Source organism: Heloderma suspectum, chromosome 3, assembly GCF_057233095.1.
Source record: "Heloderma suspectum isolate Gila_16-S chromosome 3, 16-S_ref, whole genome shotgun sequence".
NCBI classification, from domain to species: Eukaryota; Metazoa; Chordata; class Lepidosauria; order Squamata; family Helodermatidae; genus Heloderma; species Heloderma suspectum.
In genome coordinates this window covers 315134142-315152782 of record NC_139460.1, presented here as the reverse complement: position 1 = coordinate 315152782, position 18641 = coordinate 315134142, and the positions used below count along the sequence as shown (strand labels likewise).

General features: G+C 46.4%; 1 protein-coding gene across 1 annotated transcript in view; it reads left to right on the top strand.

The window, feature by feature from the left end:
- The window catches only part of PEX5L (peroxisomal biogenesis factor 5 like), a 241238-nt gene that overhangs the window by 218247 nt on the left and 4350 nt on the right, over window positions 1–18641 (top strand). Inside the window, exons 8-13 of the mRNA XM_084842080.1 lie at window positions 5005–5121; window positions 6273–6416; window positions 8467–8537; window positions 12270–12467; window positions 13888–14053; window positions 14449–14606. Of these exons, the coding sequence (XP_084698206.1) occupies window positions 5005–5121; window positions 6273–6416; window positions 8467–8537; window positions 12270–12467; window positions 13888–14053; window positions 14449–14606 (854 nt within the window). The remainder of the gene's footprint in view (window positions 1–5004; window positions 5122–6272; window positions 6417–8466; window positions 8538–12269; window positions 12468–13887; window positions 14054–14448; window positions 14607–18641) is intronic.

Below are 18641 nucleotides of genomic sequence, written 5' to 3'. Positions count from 1 at the left end.
CGCAGGAAAAGAGGATGGCCGGGTGGTTGAGAATATAAGGAGGACAGCAGGAAGATGAGGGTGTTGTGCTTGTGGTTTCCTGGTCGACAGCTGGCTGGCTACTGTGTGAACAGAATGCTGGATTACATGAGCTCTTGGTCTGATCCAGCAGGGCTTCTCTTCTGTTCTTATGATCTCAGTAATGGCAAGGAGACATGGGGTGCTTCCAAGGTGAGGCTTATATTGTCCAATTGCCCTGCCTCATTCATGGAATTTGACACAGGGTCCAGACGATATTGTCTTCCATTGAAATCCTTCTATGTTTTCCTACCACTTCTTTCTTCTTTCCATAAAAAATCTGTCAAGGAGGAAAAGACAGAACAGCTGCAGAACAGCCTTTAGATTGGTACTGCTCCATCTGGAAGCAGAAACACCTGGTAGTTAAGAATTTAGTGATCAAAGAAGCCAATCTGAATTTATCATTGTGGCCCTTCTTAGAGGGTGAAAGCTGGTGGAGGACATAGATATGAGTGGCACGACAACCCCTCCATTGTGAGGTGTAACACAATGGCTTTGAGCAGGTTTTATCAGGGATGCACAACCTTTTTTCAGATCAGGGGCTGCATAGGGTGTTGGGTGACCTCTCAGGGGCCACATCCCAAAATAAGCCATGTCCAGAGCCAAAAGGAGGGAGCTGCAGTTCAGCACATCTGGAGACTACCAGGTTGGGGAAGGCTGCACTACAGTACATAAGAAGAAACATTAGTTACAGACACCTCTCAAAACAGCCAGTCTTCTGCAGAGATACTTCAGTTGGACAGGTTTCTTCCTGGAGCAAAGAGCCGATGCAGAGTCCAGTGCCAGCGGCACAACTTGGATGGAATAGTCCAGGATGCAGCACCTCTTTCAGCCCAAGGCCTTATTCCATTTCAGAGATGGCCTTGAAGGCTGCATTCTACCGGTGGGTGGAGCTGAAGGCAAAACATCCTTAGAAGAGGCAATTCAACCTTTCACAATGAGGAAAAAACTGTACAGAAGCTGGGAAACAACCAGTTGGTGATTGGGGAAAAGGAGGCGGAGCTAGGAGAAAGGGGGCATGACCTTCTGCACCCCTGGAATAGTCCATGAAATTAAATCCAAGTGCCCAGCAAATGGGCATGGGTCAGGGATATGCAGAGCTAAATGAATTCAGCTTGCCAAATCCAGACTTTGAGCAGGCTCCTGCAGAGTTGCCTAGAACTGAAAGTTTGGTTGCATGTTACACTTGCCATGCGCAAAGGAGCCAGGCTGTGAACATTCAGAACTCTGATGGCTCCCACAACTCCCTAGATAATCTTGGAGAGCCTTGCCTATTATAACAGTTTGTTTCAAGTTGATAATATAATATACACAGTATAACATTGCCATCTATCTTGTTTATTTGTTCAATTTGCATCCCAGCTTTCCACCAAATGGTGGTCATCTTATTGTTACTTTACCTTGTATGCCAGCAGTGTGGAACCCCTTTCAGCTTGGGGGCTGACTCCAGTTTCAGAGAAGCACTCGGGGGCCATATTCCAGTGATGGGCATGGCCAAAGGCAAAGGGGGTGTGGCCAAAGGCAAAAGGGGCAGGGCCAAAATACAAAAAACATTGGGATATTTAACTTAAAGTTTTTGCTGCTAGTATCTGTCAGGGTTGGATCTGAGCCCATAGAGTCCCAAAGCAGCTCTGATTCTGAGGAAGAGATACAATCCATGGGAGAGGAACCTGCTCATTTTTCAGAGGTGCAGCTGGAGGGAGAGCCCCCCCGCCGCTCACATTCCTGGGAGTGACAGTGACCCTGGCATGGAGAGGGAGGGACAACTTCAGCTTCTAGATGCAAGGCACAGGCACAGAGACAAGTGAGAGGTTGTGGGCGCCGAGAGGAAGCGCTCAGCCCAGTTGGCGTGATGACAACAGCTGTGCCCCGATGCCCCACAGGAAAGGGGGGGGACTCTCCCCTCCTACTCCTTAAGTTCAGAGAGTTTCCGCACTTTTCTCCAAACAGAGACCAACTGACGTTCCTAACGCTTAGAATCCCCTGGTAGGCTGCTCCTTTGAGTTTTCCACTTAGTCTCAGGCAATTAGCATCTGTAAGCATCATTAGGTTGAACTGAAATAAAGCCTTGGAAAAGAGCCCTTTTGTCTGTGTGTTGATTCTGGCTACTTGAGGATTTCAGAAGGTAGCAGGGGCACTCCTGACAGTATCTATGTCTTAGCTAGGAGAGGCATTTCAACTTTTTAGAATGGGGAAAAATATCATGCAAAGGCTGGAAATACACCAAATGATCAGCAGTCAGGCAAAGGGGGGCATGTCCATCTGGGGAACTCCAGGGGGCCAAATTGGACCCAAAGTCAAAAAAAGAAACAGCTGCAGCAATTTAATTCCCAACACATTTCGACACTTGGTCAGTCTTCTTCGGAATCATAGAATCATAGAATAGTAGGGTTGGAAGGGGCCTACAAGGCCATCGAGGCCACCTTGGAAGAAGCAACGGAGAGGGAATCCTCCAAAAGAATTTCCAAGAGTTTTTCCCTTGATAAAGACCAAGTGTCAAAACACGTTGGGAATTAAATTGGTGCAGCTGTTTCTTTTTTTTTACTTTGGTTTCCAGCCTTACAGTTGTTTTTTCTGGTCCCTATTGGCCAAATTGGGACTCCAGCAGGACTGGATTTGGCCCATGAGCCTAAGTTTCCCCACCTCGTATGTATTTTTAAATTGTCTGAAACGCATCTTTAGAGTTCATATTCCAATAAGTGCTTTCTTTTGCCCAACCATTATTAAATGTTAGGTTTATTGCCAAAATACATGCTTGGATAGCCAACATTAACTTCTTCATTTTGGCTATTGTGGATCAGAATAGCATAAAGATCTGCAAAATTTGTGAACCACCCTATCTTAACGTAAACAAAGAGGCTTGTTGGCATCTAAAAGACTAACACATTTAGCAAAAGCCCACCTCATCAGGCTTCCACCATAGCATAATAAATGTGTTAATCTTTAAAATTCCACCAGACTCTTTGTTGTTTTTGCTACAACAGACTAACACACCTACCTTTCTTAACATATAATGAAGGTGGTAAAAGCATGTTGAGGAGTGTATTCTTTGCATGAAATTTCAAGTATGCACCCTTTACATTCTCTAAAGCTGAACCAAGGCACAGACGTCCCCCACCCCCCGACGCCACCCCCCAAGTGGATCTTAAAGGAGAGCCAGACTTTAACGGAACCAGCAAAGCATTTCTGTTGAAAATCCTCACCGTTGTGAATGCCAAACTTTAATTAGTGAGCTGATAATTTTAAGCATCCACAGTGCTGATGGATTATTCCTGGAGCTTCAGCTGAAGGTTTAGAACAATCATGTTTATGAATCGGCGTTTTCATTTTGCATCTGGGAAAAGCAGGACGCTGTAGACAATAACCTAACATTGTTCCCAAAAGTGCACGCATAAAAACTATATTGCTTGGACATTATTAAAGGGAAAGTGCAGGGGGATCTACCAGTTTTATTTAAACAGGCACTTCAACAAGACCCTAGGAAGGCTGCTATCGAACTACAAATTCAAACTGAATAATGGCTGTGCACAGACACGTCCAGGCAGGGAGTAGGGAGCTGTGCTTGGCTTAGGTTATATTAATGCATCATATACACTGAGGCTGGTACAGGATTTGCATTGTTGTTGTTATTGTTGCAATCCTATACTTAAGAAATGAAAATATCTCAAGGTTTTCTTTGGATGTATTTATTTTATAATTATTATTTAATCTACTTATATACCACTTGATAAGATCCCTATGCAGTTTGCATAAGAAATACATAATATACAATATAAAAACCAATATAAAATAAATACATTTAAAACATTATAGAAACAGTAAAATGGAACAGTGCAATTACACATCAGGGAAAGCCTGAGCAAAGAAATGCATCTTTAAGAGGCATCTAAAGTTTGGGAGGGGAGGGGCCATAGCTCAGTGTGAGAGAGCACATGCTTGGCACGCAGAAGTCCAGGTTCAATCCCCGGCTTCTCCAGGTATGGCAAGGAAAGAATCCTGCCTGAAACCCTCGAGAGCTGCTGCCAGACAGTGACGATAATGTTGGGCTAGATGGACCAAGGGTCTAACTCAGTATAAGGCAGCTTCCGACGTTCCTATGTTGCCACAGTTTCCGCCTCTCAGTCCACACGTAGGAGCGTTCCAGAGTGTGGGTGCCACGACCGAGAAGGCCCGCTTATGTTCCATTACTTGACGACACACTGTTGGTTGTGGGACGACCAATAAAGCCTTCTTGAAAGATCTTGGGCTGATCTGGTGTATATAGGGGAAGATGGTTTGCTAGATACCCTGGTCCTGAGTTGTTTAGGGCTTTAGATGTCAACAAAACCTTGAACGTGGCTCGGTAGCTAATAGGCAGAATGTACAGATACATCTGTTTGTATGTTTGTTCAGTTTGTATCCCACCTTTCCACCAAATGATGCCCAAAGAACTGAATGGGAATTACTCCTGGGCAGACATGCATCACATTGTACTATTAAAGAAGAACATGGTATCTCTGGGCCAGGCCCTGGCAACTTTAAACTTACAATCTGGTGTGCTTCCAGACAGGAGGCTCCTAGCACTACCAATTAGAAGGCATTGTGCAGCTATTCTGTCTTTTTCTCCTTAACAGATTTTCTGTGGCACAAAAAAAAAAACTGAAGAAGCAGTGGGAAAACATGGGAGGGTTATGGGTGGAAAACAACATGGTCCGGACGCACGCACACCTAAAATGTCATGAGGCAGGGCAATTTTGGCACAATAAAAGCCTTGTTCAGAACCACCCCTGGAATTAATATGGACAGAGATCATTTGGAGGTATTTGATGTTCAGGGTATGTTGCTTTGGAAACAGAAAATGTAGTCAGGAGATGCCATAAAGCTGAGGGAAGTTTCTCTGTCTTTTTTCTTTTAATTATTCTGTTTTCCCCCTCTTCCTTTCTTTCTCTTGCTTTGTCTTCTCCCTAGTCAGACACAGAGTTTTGGGATAAGATGCAAGCAGAGTGGGAAGAAATGGCTCGCAGAAACTGGATTTCTGAAAGCCAAGAAGCACAAGGCCAAGGAGCGGTCTCCATTAATGAGAAGGTAATGCTGATGCTGTGGAGAAGGAAGGCCCCAGGGATTGCGGGGGGCAACAGTGGAAGCTTGGCTAGAATGTTGCACTTCCTAATAGCTAGCAGACGGAATAAGGACATTGCAAATGCCTTTCCAATTCATTCTAATTTGCATAATTGATTCAATCTCCAACATTTAGCACCTCACTGGCAGAATTTCAGCACATTCTTAGACCACAAATGCAAGTAATGGCCACTGCTTAGCTGCCAGGGAATACCGTGGCCCCACGGTACCTCCGCCTCTCCCCTCCCATGATGTTTAGCCAGGCAAAACACATGCTGGGCCACTGCTGTGATGTGATGTTCCATGCCCCACACCCTGCAGTTTAGTGGCTGCCTCTTGCAAAAATGGAGAAACTCACAAGATGAAGAGCAAGGAGAGGAGACGATGCAGAGCGTTCCCTTTTGTAACATGCCGTTCCAAGCATATCCACTCAGTGAACTGTGAGCATATTCAATGCATAAAACATTTTTAATAAGGACAAAGCCAGCTCGTCCATCAGTCCCCAGCAGTCCCATTGAGAATCAGCCACTCTATCCTTTGAAGGAAAAACAATGATTTTTTAAGGTCCCTCCTACACAGGGCTGGCATCAAGGGTAGGTATGGTCGGGCACCTGCCAAGGGCCCACAGACAAGGTTCCCCTGGAGTCGCTCCTCCTCTTCACCATTGCAACCTGCCTGTGCACCTACCTCTCTCACTCTGGCCGAGGCAACGGTGGTGATGAAGAGGAGGCGCGGTGGATGCCGCTGCCTGCTTGCTCACTGGCTCTCTGCCTGTCAAGCGAGCAAGGGGTAGCGATGATGAGGAAGAGGAGGAGGAGGGGTTAGTGACAGGGGCGGTGAGATGGTAGACTCATGAAGGATGGAGTATTGAGGGTGTCTTGCCCAAGGGTCCACAAAAGCCTGGAACCAGCACTGCTCATACATATGGCCAGGAAAGCTTCCCACGTGAACAGGAGAGAATGAGCAATTTAACTTCCGGTAGCTTAGGCTGCAGTCCCATACACACTTTCCTGGGAGTAAGCCTCAGGACTTTCTTCTGAGTAGTCATGAATAGGATTGCACCATTAAACTCCTTTGGTTCTGCGTCTCATTATCCCCACATTCATTCTCTGTTTCAGGGCTATTATTTTCATACAGAAAATCCTTTCAAAGACTGGCCTGGTGCTTTTGAGGAAGGACTGAGAAAGCTGAGGGAGGGGAACTTGCCCCTCACCATCTTATACCTGGAGGCTGCTATCCTCCAAGATCCTCATTATGCCGAGGTATTCACCCTGCGTGTTATCTGGAACTGGGAAAAGTTCACTTGAGCTTATTTGCAGAGAGAACCTCTAGTCATCCTTGTACTTAATATAATGCGTGTCCAAAACATCTCTAATATAATCAAGGTGAGGGGAATGTACCATCATACTGAAAGGAAGAAGTTCACAATTCAGGATGAACCCACATTTTGTATTCAGAACAGAGCCTGCAATATCTACGCAATTGCTTCAGATGTTTAGATTCGAGATACTCATGTAACAGGATTCGAGAACTGTAGAATTTGGTGACTTCTCAATTTGGCTTGTTTCAGAGAAACCATAGTTAACATTAAACACAGTTCGTCAGTTCGGACAATGGTCTAAGCAAAAACAGAAGTAAACATTTCCGAACTTCTTGCAGCCACACTGGGGGACGCAGGGGGGGAGCATGCAAGCCCGAGGTTTGCTGTGGCTCATTCTTAATACACTAAGGGCGCAATCCTATGCATGTTTAGACAGAGAGAAGGCCTACAGCGTCCAGCATGCTTGGCATTATGGGACTTTTTTCTGTCTAAACACAGATTGGATTGTGCCCTAAGTCTGCCTTCTCCAACCTGGTGCTCTCCAGATGTGTTGGACCGCAACTCCCAACATGGTATGAACAGCTTTAGCTGGCAGTTGCAGTCCAACACATCTGGAGGGCATAAGATTGAGGATTGCTGCAGTAAGCTTCCATTTAGCATGATATTGGAACTGGGCCACCGAAGACCAAATTATACGTAATGCATGTATTTTGTTTTCCTCATTGTGATTTTTTTTAAATCAAAGTAGCAGTCACGGCTGCAATCTTAGCTAGAGAATCAGGGCCTCTGACTGTTTTTCTACTCAAAATAGCCCTTAACCTGCTTTTCTCCCTGCAGGGGAAAAGGAACAGGTAACAATGGGCAGTATCCAATGTTGTCATTCCACAAACTCAAATAGTGCTAGCAGAGCTGTGCTGAATCTTTCCATTTGCGCAACTGGTTTTGCAAACAGATGCGCAACAGGCTGCACAATGGGTGCAACTGGTTGCACAAGATGTTGCACAAGAGTTAAGTGCAACTGCTTGCACAACTGTGCTTGCACAAATGTAATTTTAGCTGGACTCTTCTCTTCTGCATAGTTCAGAATCTATTTTCCACTAGCGCAATATCATTTGCACTAACAGAATGACACAGCTAGATACTGCCCTGTATCTATTCCTTTGCAGTGGAAATGCAGTTGTGGGTTAGCTGGCCCTTGGCCTGCCCTCTGCTCAACACTGCAGCTTCCAAGGCTGCTTTTGGTTATTTAAAAGATAAAGTTGGGGAAAACACAGAACTAAGCGCCATGTGTAGCTTAGGTCTGAGGCTGGCCCAGCATTGCACCGGCCGGAACTAAGAGTCATGAGGGTTGTAGGACTCCTCAGATATCAGATGACATTTCAGCTTGTACATCCCAAGCCACTGTTCGCACCATTGCATCTGGGGTCCATCTGTGGGATCAGTTTGCTCCAAATGGGTGGGAAGGAGAGCATAGGGAGGCTGTGGATTACAAGGATCAATGCTCTCTTGAGCCAGTTTGTAATAACAGCAGTGTCAATGCAGGAGCCCTACATCATGTTAAATTGATGCTGATAGCTCTCCAGCCACTAACACTGTCAATATGGAGGGACTGTGGCTCAGTGGTAGAGCCCTTGCTTTGCATGCAGAAGGTTGAAGGTTCAATCCCTGGCAACTCCAGGTAGGGCTGGAAAAAAATCCTGCTTGAAACCCTGGAGAGCCGCTGCCAGTCAGTGTCAATAATACTGAGCTAGATGGACCTATGGTCTGACTCAATATAAAGCACCTTCCTATATCTGTAAGGCACACAATCCCACAAATTGTGTTTTCGGCTCTTCCTTGCTTTTCTGTTTTGTTTTGTTTTGTTTTGTTTGTTTTGCAGACTTCACTTTTGTAAAACCACCTACACAGCAACTTTAACTCTTAACAAAAATGCAGGATTTATTCTGCCAATACCCAGCAGTGCAATAACCCTACCACTCTCTATGTTGCAGGCCTGGCAGTTTCTTGGAATAACGCAAGCAGAGAATGAAAACGAGCAGGGAGCCATCGTCGCTCTCCAAAGGTAGACAGTGTTAACTGCGGTGGACGATCTGTTCAGTGCTATGCAAAAAATAACTGAGTGGTTCCCATGTTGGTCTCAATGGAAGATAAAAGGGATCCTGAAATCATTTGGATATCTTGTTTTGTACCACTTGGGGCTGCTTTCAAGTTGCTGTTTTGGAACAGGAACTCAGATTCGTTCTAAAGCAAGGGTGGGCAACTTGTAGCCCCCATATGTTTTGGCCTATAATTCCCATCAGCCCTAATCAGCATAGGGAATGGTGTGGAATGATGGGAGTTGTAGGCTAAAACATCTGGAGGGCCACAGGTTGCCCACCCCTGTACTACAAGGAGAGAGCTGTACTGTACAACTTGGAAACATGCTACCATGCTGTTAGGTGATCCAACCAAAGCTGGCCATACCATACCAAGCAATAAGAAGCGATAGCTGCAGGCAGTAGGTTAGAAAGGAATGTCATTTTCTGATCAGTGTGTCATTAAAAAAAGAAACTCTTGTTCTAGAACAATGGTTGTCATATTGAATTTTTGCTTTAGTTTCAGAAATGTCTAATGCCAGCCAAAGGCATGATCCAAATCATTTTGGATCTTGATGAACACCTGTTGTTATTTAACATTGTGCTTGTGTGTTGCATTTCAGCTCAATGGAACATAATGGGGTTGGGGGGGGATGTTCCCCCTGGGGTAGATATTATAGAAAGATAGTGTTGTTGTAGTTGTGTCTCTAACCCTATTCATAGAATCATAGAATAGTAGGGTTGGAAGGGGCCTACAAGACCATCGAGTCCAACCCCCAGGAGTTGGACTATTCAGGAGTTGTTGCTCCTGTGTAGAGCAGAGGTATGGGGCTACATTGACTAGCCCTGCCCTTGATGTTATGTATGCCAAGTAGCCCCTCCCCCTGACATCTGTGTGTAGGAAGAGGGGGCCTTTGTGGGTACAGCTGCGTGTGTGAAGGCTTTTTTGTAACCTGGAACCTTGCATGAACAGGGTATCTGCAAAGGCCCACTCCCTGCACATGTCTGTGCTGTACATGCAGACACTATGGCTGGGGGGGGGGGTTACTCAGCACATACAACATCAGAGATAGGGCTACTTGGTACAGCACCATTCCATGCTCTAGTGTGGCTCTACATGGGAGCAACAGCACCTGAATAGGGGCTTCTGTTATGCATCCAACCAACGATGGGTGAAATCTCAGAAGCTGAGCGGTGGATAGGAATCAGTAGGATTTCCAGTAGTCAAAAAGCATGGCTTGAGTACCCTGCATCCATCCTTGCCCCTTCCCGTTCCTAATGCAAGCAGAATAAATTATGCAAAGTGTATGCAAGTTTGCTTTCATTTGCATAATTAGTACATGACAGCATTTTGTGTGGAATTGGAGCCACCTTGGTGCAGAAACTAGAATACTATTTTTTAAGCTCTTATAACCCTGAGGCTAATGTATCCTTAAAATTATCTGCAAAACCTAATCTAGTCTATTACTGAATCAAGCAAATAGAAACACAGAAGGAAAGCTGACGTTGTCTGGCAAACATGACTCTGCAAACGAGAGAACTCTTTGGTATTCCTGGCACTTGCACCGTTTCTGAAGGTTTATCTCTTCATTAGAAGTGCTCCTTAATTGAGCTGAACTCATTCTGACAGCCACGTTAAGTATATGGTGATCTTTGCTGCTGCAGCAGCAGCCGCTGTTCCAGTGCCAGGCAGATGACAATCATGCCATGCTTTCCTCCAAAATACTAGTCATTATTTTCCTTTTGTGCCCAGCATGTTAGCTGCATCGTATTGATTTATTTACCAATATTTATGAATCACTTACATTAAAAGAATTTCTAAGCTATATACAAATAATACTATATAAAAACAAAAAAAATACTGCACAACAGCAAGGAAGACCAGATAACCATTTGGGGAAAGCTTGATGGAACAAGCACATTTCCAGGAGGCGCCAAAACCCCAGCAGGGTCAGTGCCTGTCTGATTGCACTGGTAGGAGTTCCAGAGAGTGGGCGGTATGATACTAAAGGCCGTGTGTCAATCTTCCCCAACATGGCACGCTTGAGGCTACAATGCCCAGCACCCCCCAGCCAGCATGACTGGCTTGGGAATGCTGGGAGTTGTAATTCAACACATCTCGAGGGCGCCAGGTTGGGGAAGGGCTGCCCTGTTCTGAGCTATCACAGACAGGACCTCCAATGACACAGGCACCACTAGGAAGGTATCTCCTGAGTGCAGCAATCAAGCAGGCAGGTAGGGACACCCTGCCCAGACGCTGCGCTCACCACCCACCTGCCTCCTCTTTCACTCCTGCCCTCCTGGTTGCTCCTGGCCAGTGCCCCTTACCAGCCACAGGGCACCTATGAGAAGTTGGCCAACTTCTTGCAAGGGCTCTGCAGCTACAGCCCCCCTCCCTGCCCACCACGGTAAGGAGAAGTGGCGGCACAGCCAGCAGGTTGCTCTCCATTGCCCTGCCAGCTGCTGTCTTGCTGCGACAAATGCCACAGTGTGAGAACAGCTGGGGTGGCTCTCCAGAGCACCTGCTGGAGGCGGCGGGGAGGCAGCGGCAGGCCCTCCTGGCAGGGCAGAGGGAGAGCAGCACAATTTGCCGCTCTTCCCACTCCGCTCCGTCAGACCTCCCCAGCTAGCTTTAATCAGCCCAAAGGGGCAAGGATCGGGAGAGTGGGTGCAAACACCTTTTCCACAGCCTCAAGCTGCAAAACTGAAACCGGTGCCATGCTATATGTTCAGATGCAGCATTGGATGCCTCAGCTGGAATGGCAGTAAATGTGGCGTCAAGGTTGCTGCAAAGATAGGCGATGTTTACTTCAACGTGTCTAGCAAAAGAATCACTGCAGGCTCCTGAAGGGACTAGGGCTTAGTTTACTAGAGCGGAGGTTAACAGCCCCCAGACCAACTTAAAAAGCTCCACTGGATGGCTCCTCAAGACACAATGGAGGCAGTGAAATAAGCCCTTTGTGCTGCCCTCACCCCACATGGTAGGCACGATTATGCACTCTCATTTGCGTTGGGTTAGCTTTGCAGTCAGACGTCCACCACCTGCACTCTAGAGCAGCAGATGCTGGTGGCTCCGATGTCTGTGGGCCGATGAATCTTCCCCAGGTTTCAGTCAGAACTCTAAAGGAGCTACCCAAGGTGCTTGGATAGCTCCTTTAGAGTTCTGGCTGGTTCTGACTGAAACCCAGAGCGCATTCCGCACCCCACTGACATTGGAGCCACCAGCCTCCACTGCTCTAGCCTTCACTCAGCTTGTTTCATTGCAGCCAGTCAGCACTGACCATGGTGGACTGGATGGACAAATAGTTTGACCTGGTATAACGGAATGTTCCAGGGGAAAATTCCAGATGCTCATGTGGGCCCCAATGAACTGCCTGGATGCATCTTCTGAGAGGCACATCTGAGGTCAACAGTTGTTGTATAAAGCTCACTGCCGGCAAATAGCGCTGGATGTCTTTGGGAACAAGAATGAATCGTTAAGCTGCTCCTTTTGGCTAGAAACTAAGGCTGAATTCCTATACGCATTTACTTGGGACTAAGTCTCATTAAACTCAGCTGAACGTACTGCCAAGTAAGCTGCATGGAATTGCACTGGTAATTAAAAACAAAAGATTTAAAAATAAATTCCTTGGTAGGCTTAGCTCAAAGCCCCGCATTCCAGTCAACAGGCCTCATGCCAGCACACTGAGAGGAATCACGTTTCCCTTTATGTCGTTCAGGTGCTTAGAGCTTCAGCCAAACAACTTGAAAGCTTTGATGGCCTTGGCTGTCAGCTTCACAAACACCGGCCATCAGCAGGAGGCCTACGAAGCACTAAGAAGCTGGATCAAGCAGAATCCCAAGTACAAGTACATAGTGCGGAGCAAGAAAGGATCCCCAGCACTTACCAGGAGAATGTCCAAGACAACAAACGAAAGGTGACAGTAATGGCCCAATTAAGTGGGCTGGTGAACTAGACTTGGGATAGTGAAATACCAGACATCTGGTCATGCCTCTGAATCATTTGCTCTTTGAAGAATGAAGACCAGTGGTGGGTCTGCATGGGGGGAATAAATGTCTGCACCATTGCAATTTCTAATTTTGATGAACAATGAAGTCTTCCAGCTGGATGCAAAAGCTCTGAGTGCATACCTGAAGCATTCTCACATCCGTACAGGGACTTCTCCAGTTTTCCCTTCTGACTGCAGCTCTTTTTTGTACTGTGTCACTTGCCATGGGGAGGGTCTCCTGACTTTTGTGGAGGCACAAGGGGCTGGTATGGGGAAGGGGAGTCTTGAGAAGTCACCATGCGCATGTGGAAGCCTGCATGTGGCAGCTTGGATCCTGCCCTTTGTACCTCAGTAGTGGCACAGTATAGCTGTTTTCTGTGGATCATAAGCTAGAATCTACTCCAAGCCTTTTCCTCTTATGTAGTGTAGATGACAAAAGTTACAGTCTTATGGAGAAGAGAATTATAGTAGTCACAGTAGTTTCTTTTTGTGCAGAGTTCACTTGGCTTCACAAGTTGTCTTACACACATACATAGCCAGTTTAACACTAGAGCAGCCTGCAGTCTTGTCCTCCCTGTACATGTTAGGTGGGCTCCTCTCCCCCTTTAAGGGGGTATATGGGCAAGGAATTGGTGATTTCACAGGTACTAGCCAATAGGTGCCCATCAAAAGTCAGCATTTCACTGGTTCCAGCTGAAATACTAAAATCCCGTTGAACTGGTTTGGGCAGAGTTTGGACAGAAAATTATACCATGTGGTTTGAGGACAGGAGTGGCTCTTTGTTGTTTACTCGTTCAGTCGCTTCTGACTCTTCGTGACTTCATGGACCAGCCCACGCCAGAGCTTCCTGTCGGCCATCGCCACCCCCAGCTCCCCCAAGGTTGAGTCCATCACCTCCAGAATATCATCCATCCACCTTGCCCTTGGTCGGCCCCTCTTCCTTTTGCCTTCCACTTTCCCTAGCATCAGCATCTTCTCCAGGGTATCCTGTCTTCTCATTATGTGGCCAAAGTACTTCAGTTTTGCCTTTAATATCATTCCCTCAAGTGAGCAGTCTAGCTTTATTTCCTGGAGTATGGACTGGTTTGATCTCCTTGCAGTCCAAGGCACTCTCAGAATTTTCCTCCAGCACCACAGTTCAAAAGCATCTATCTTCCTTCGCTCAGCCTTCCTTGTGGTCCAGCTCTCACAGCCATAGGTTACTACAGGGAATACCATTGCTTTAACTATGCAGACTTTTGTTGTCAGTGTGATGTCTCTGCTCTTAACAAGATTTGTCATTGCTCTCCTCCCAAGAAGTAAACGTCTTCTGCATCAGTCTCTACATTGTGCTGCTCTCTTCATCTAGTTCATTGCTGGAAGAGGTGAAGGAGCTGTACCTGGAAGGAGCTCATCAGAATGGTGAGATGATAGACCCGGACTTACAAACAGGACTTGGTGTGCTCTTCCATCTGAGTGGGGAATTTAACAGAGCAATAGATGCATTTAGTGCTGCCCTCACTGTAAGACCAGAGGTAAGTTTTACACTTTTGCACTAAGGTTTTATACTTTACCCTCCTGCCTTTTCTCTTTTTTTTTTTTTAAGCTGGCCTGCATGAACAGGCTGTCACTCCAGCAGCAGCCATTAATACTTTAAGGCCTGAAATAGAAACATTAATCGCAAAGAGAGTTTCATTTTCAAATAGTTTTATTCCTGTCCGGTTTCTGGCCTGCCTGCAAATGAATCAAAGTAGCTCTATAGGAAGTTATCCATAACTCTGAGTCATGTTCTCAAGTTCTGTGTCAGTTAATGGAGAAGACCATTACTTTATTTCTGCACCAATCATTAATTTGAAGTGGTGGGCAAAAAATAGAACGCTATCTGCACGAGGATTGCACCAATACTAGGAAACTGTCATTGTGTTGTCAGGATTATTCATTGTGGAACCGTCTAGGTGCAACCTTAGCAAATGGGGATCGAAGCGAGGAAGCTGTAGAAGCCTACACAAGAGCTTTGGAAATCCAGCCGGGCTTCATCAGGTCCAGGTACAACCTTGGAATAAGCTGCATCAACCTAGGAGCATACAGGTGAGACCAGATAGATTCAGCATCTGTGTATATACACAAGCCAGTTCTCCCCCATTATTCTGCTGCCCTCCAGTGCGACGAAGACACGGAACCCAGGCTGGGGCTATGCAAATAGGAGCAGGATTAGTTTTCAATGACTGGGGTTATCAGCTGTGCACCTTCCAGATGTGTTGGACTACAATTTCCATCATCCTGTACCAACAAGGCTAATACATTTCTCCTCCCCCCACTACTGTGTGAAGATGGGAGGTCTAGTCCAATACACCTGGACAGAACCAGATTGTGTCTTCCAAGTGTAGCCCATTATCGTCTTCCGTACAAAGTTAATGTTTGCCGCTTAAGGACATTTACCCCTCCACCTATACCAGGTGTGCAGGAGGTCTTTCAGCCTGAGGGCTGAATTCTGTTTCAGAAAAGCTCTTGTGGTCTGGATTCCAGTGGTGGGTGGAGCCAATGGCAAAGAGGGAGGGGCCAAAAATACCCACATAATGTAGATTACAGCTCTGACAGCCAGTCACTGACCCTCAGGAGGGGCATTTCAGCTGTTGGAATGTGGGGAAAATGCACAAAAGCTGGAAACCACCAAACAATTGGTGTTTGGAGGAAAGGGGTTTGGGCCATAGGAAGGGGTGTGGCCATCTGAGGAACCCTGTAGGGCTGGATTGGGATCCCCAGAGGGCCAGCCCTGGCCCCTGGGCCTCAGGTTTTGCACCTCCGACCTATACTCCAGCTGCCAAATCGCTGGCTATTTTGCTAGCTCCCAGATTCAAGACCCCTTTGTAAAAGAAGAAGTTTTAACACCCTTTTCTGGATACTTGTAAAGATGGGTTCAGGTGAGTCTCACAGGGCAATGGGCTCCCAAGGTTCTGAAGACTGTAGAGAAGGCTGTGCTGTCTCCATGCCTATGTGCCCTGTGTATAGACATTTTTCAGCAAGTTTAAGTCAAGCCTCTCTTAAAAATCCAACAAGCAATTCTTTATTGAACTGTCTCTTTCAATGGAACAACAAAGATATAATAACTCTCAGTCCACAGGAAATAAGGAGGTTGTCACAAATGCAGGCTGGGTCCAGTGGGAAATTATTGGTGGATGCTGGATGAAAGGGGTGAGGCCTGGTAAAACCAGAGTTTTCTCTCCCAGGTCTTCTGGGCCTCCTGTTCCTTTGCTGGCTAGATGGAAAGTAAAGAAAGACTCAGGCCCAAAGGAAAGTCTTCACTAGTTCTTCTCAGACTGCTAGGATCCAGCTAGCAGATCCTTAATTTCCCCATGTATAAACATATACATTCCCCATAGTATAAACATATACATTTCTTGTACTTTAAGACAATACAGAGCTGGGGGCAGCACAAAGGCCCTGCTTCTCTATCCCACCAGGTTAGTGTCCCCTATAGATGGGAATACAAGTAGACCCTCTCCAGCAGATCTCTGTGGGCATCTGGGCTTATGCAGAGAGGTGCTCTCTATTAGATAAACCAGGGGTGGGCAAGTTGTGGCCCTCTAGATTTTTGGCTTACAACTCCCATCAGCCCTAGCTAGCAGAGCCAATGGTGGGGCTGATGGGAGTTGTAGGCCAAAAAGTTGAAGGGCCACAACGTGCCCATCCCTGAGATAAAGAAGAGATGGTTTGCCAATGCACCAATTGGAAGCCTGAGGTTCAGAACTGTGCCTCCTGGTCCTGGCACAACCCAATAAAGCCACAGGAAGTGGAGACCAAACGTCTCCTGGGAAGAATAAGCCCCTTCCCAAGCAGCTTCCAGGGGGAGCTCATTTTTAGCACACGCCCCATTGCCCTACAAAGTCAGCAGACCAATAAATGACTCCAGTTTGCTCAGCCTGTTGGTGGTTAGCCAACTGTGGTTGATGGTTGTTAAGCAAACAGCTTCTCTGTGAGCCAGCAGAATACAGTACACATTCTAGATAAGCACAATCTGCATGCACACTCTTTAATGGAAGAAGGTTCAACCATAGTTCATTGTCAGACATGTACCCAGTAAAGTTAAGATAAAGGAACCTGCTCCCAATGTCGTTTATTAATTCCAGTAAATGAACCATTTCTCCCAGCACCCAAGTAAACTCAGGTCTGCCTCAACTGCCCTGAAGGCCTTTTTGTTGTTGTTAATTAACACCAACCCAACTGCCACTCTAACTGAAGATTTGTGTTAAAAGCATAACACAAATAAATTATTTTCCTAACATGGTAGACCCTGACATATTTGACTTTACACCCAGAATGAAGGCAAAACAAATCCGCTGTTTTCAGGAAGCAGGGCTGCCTAACAAGCCAAAATCCATCCCTAGGGGAAGCAGAAGTAGAGAAGAAAGGAATTAAGAACTAGTGCAGCATAATGTCCACAAGTGAGAGGCGTGTGCCAGGAACGTCCTAGGTTCAAATCCTGCAACAAACCCACCAGGTCTCTCTCTAGGCAAGCCCCTCTTCCTCAGCCTCAGTCACTCCATCTTCAATATAGAGATGACAGTGCCACTTTACCTTTATAGCAGGGGTGGCAAACCTGTGGCCCTCCAAATGTTGCTGGGCTACAGTTCCCATCAGCCCCAGCCAGCAGGGCCAATGGTCAGGGGTGATGGGAGCTGTAGCCCAACAACAGCTGGAGGGCCAGAGGTTCCTCGCCCCTGCTTTATTCAGTACTTAAAAGGACTTTCTGAAATAATGTTTGAAGCGCTCGGAATACTTCAGCATGCTACACAAATGCGCAGTATTTGTACTCGCACCCTACTTGCTCAAACAGTAAGTCGTTTGGCTTCCTTTGGAGCAGAAAGCACTGGAGAATTAACAGCATAAGAACATAAGAAGAGCACTGCTGGATCAGAGCAAGGGTCCATCTAGTCCAGCATTCTGTTCACACAGTGGCCAACCAACAGCTGTTGACCAGGAACCGACAAGCAGGACATGAGCGCAACAGCACCCTCCCACCCATGTTCCCCAGCTACTGGTGTACATAGGCATAATGCCACGGATACTGATGGCATCAGGATTAGTAGCCATTAATAGCCTTATCTTCCATGAATTTGTCCAATCCCCTTGTAAAGCCATCCAAATCGGTGGCCATCACTACATCTTGTGGAAGTGAATTCCATAGTTTAACTCTGCGTTGTGTGAAGAAGTGCTTCCTTTTATCTGTCCTGAATCTCCCACCAGTCAGCTTCAAGGGATGATCCCAGGTTCTAGTATTATGAGAGAGGGAGAAAAATGTTTCCCAATCCACTTTCTCTACACCATGCATAGTTTTGTACACCTCTAGCATGTCCCCCCTTACTCGCCTGTTCTCCAAGTGAAGCAATCTCAGCTGTTGCAACAGCAATCCCAGCTGTTGCATATGGGGAATACACAGTTGATTTTATAACTATGCAAGTAGAACATCAAGGGAGGTAAGCAGAAAGCGCACAAATGCCAGGCTGCAGATCCACTTCTATGTGCGCCCACATGGTGCCTTCAGCTCACAGCTAACTTTCTTGCATCTCTCTCTGCCTGTCCCACATCAAAATGGCTAAATTCTCTCTTTCTCTCTCTCTCTCTCTCTCTCTCTCTCTCTCTCTCACACACACACACACACACACACACTTTACATCAGCCCCCTCCTGCTTAGCTGGGGGAAGGGTGTGTCACTTTCTAAGTTCTGATATCATCTCCCATCCAAATCACTCAAGAGGGATCTTGAGCTATTTGTTTACCACCCACTCCCTGCAAGGAAACATCAGCCAATCATTCTGGGGCATTAACAGGCAATCTAGCTGACCAAAGGAATGACTGCCTAGCAACCATTGCAGCATTATCAGGACTTTGAAAAGAACAGGGGGGTGATAGGGGGAAGAGTAAGGAAAAAGAATGACAAGAAGACTGATTGACAGTTGCTCCAGCTGGGCTTCAGACATTGGCGGAGGGGGTGGTACTTTGTATGGGTCCTTCCCACTGACTTGTTTCGCACAATTTAAGCCGTTATCTGATCATGTGAACTGGCCCACTAAGTTGCTTGCAATAGTCACACCAAAAAGTTCACACAGTGCTGGCTCCAGGTTT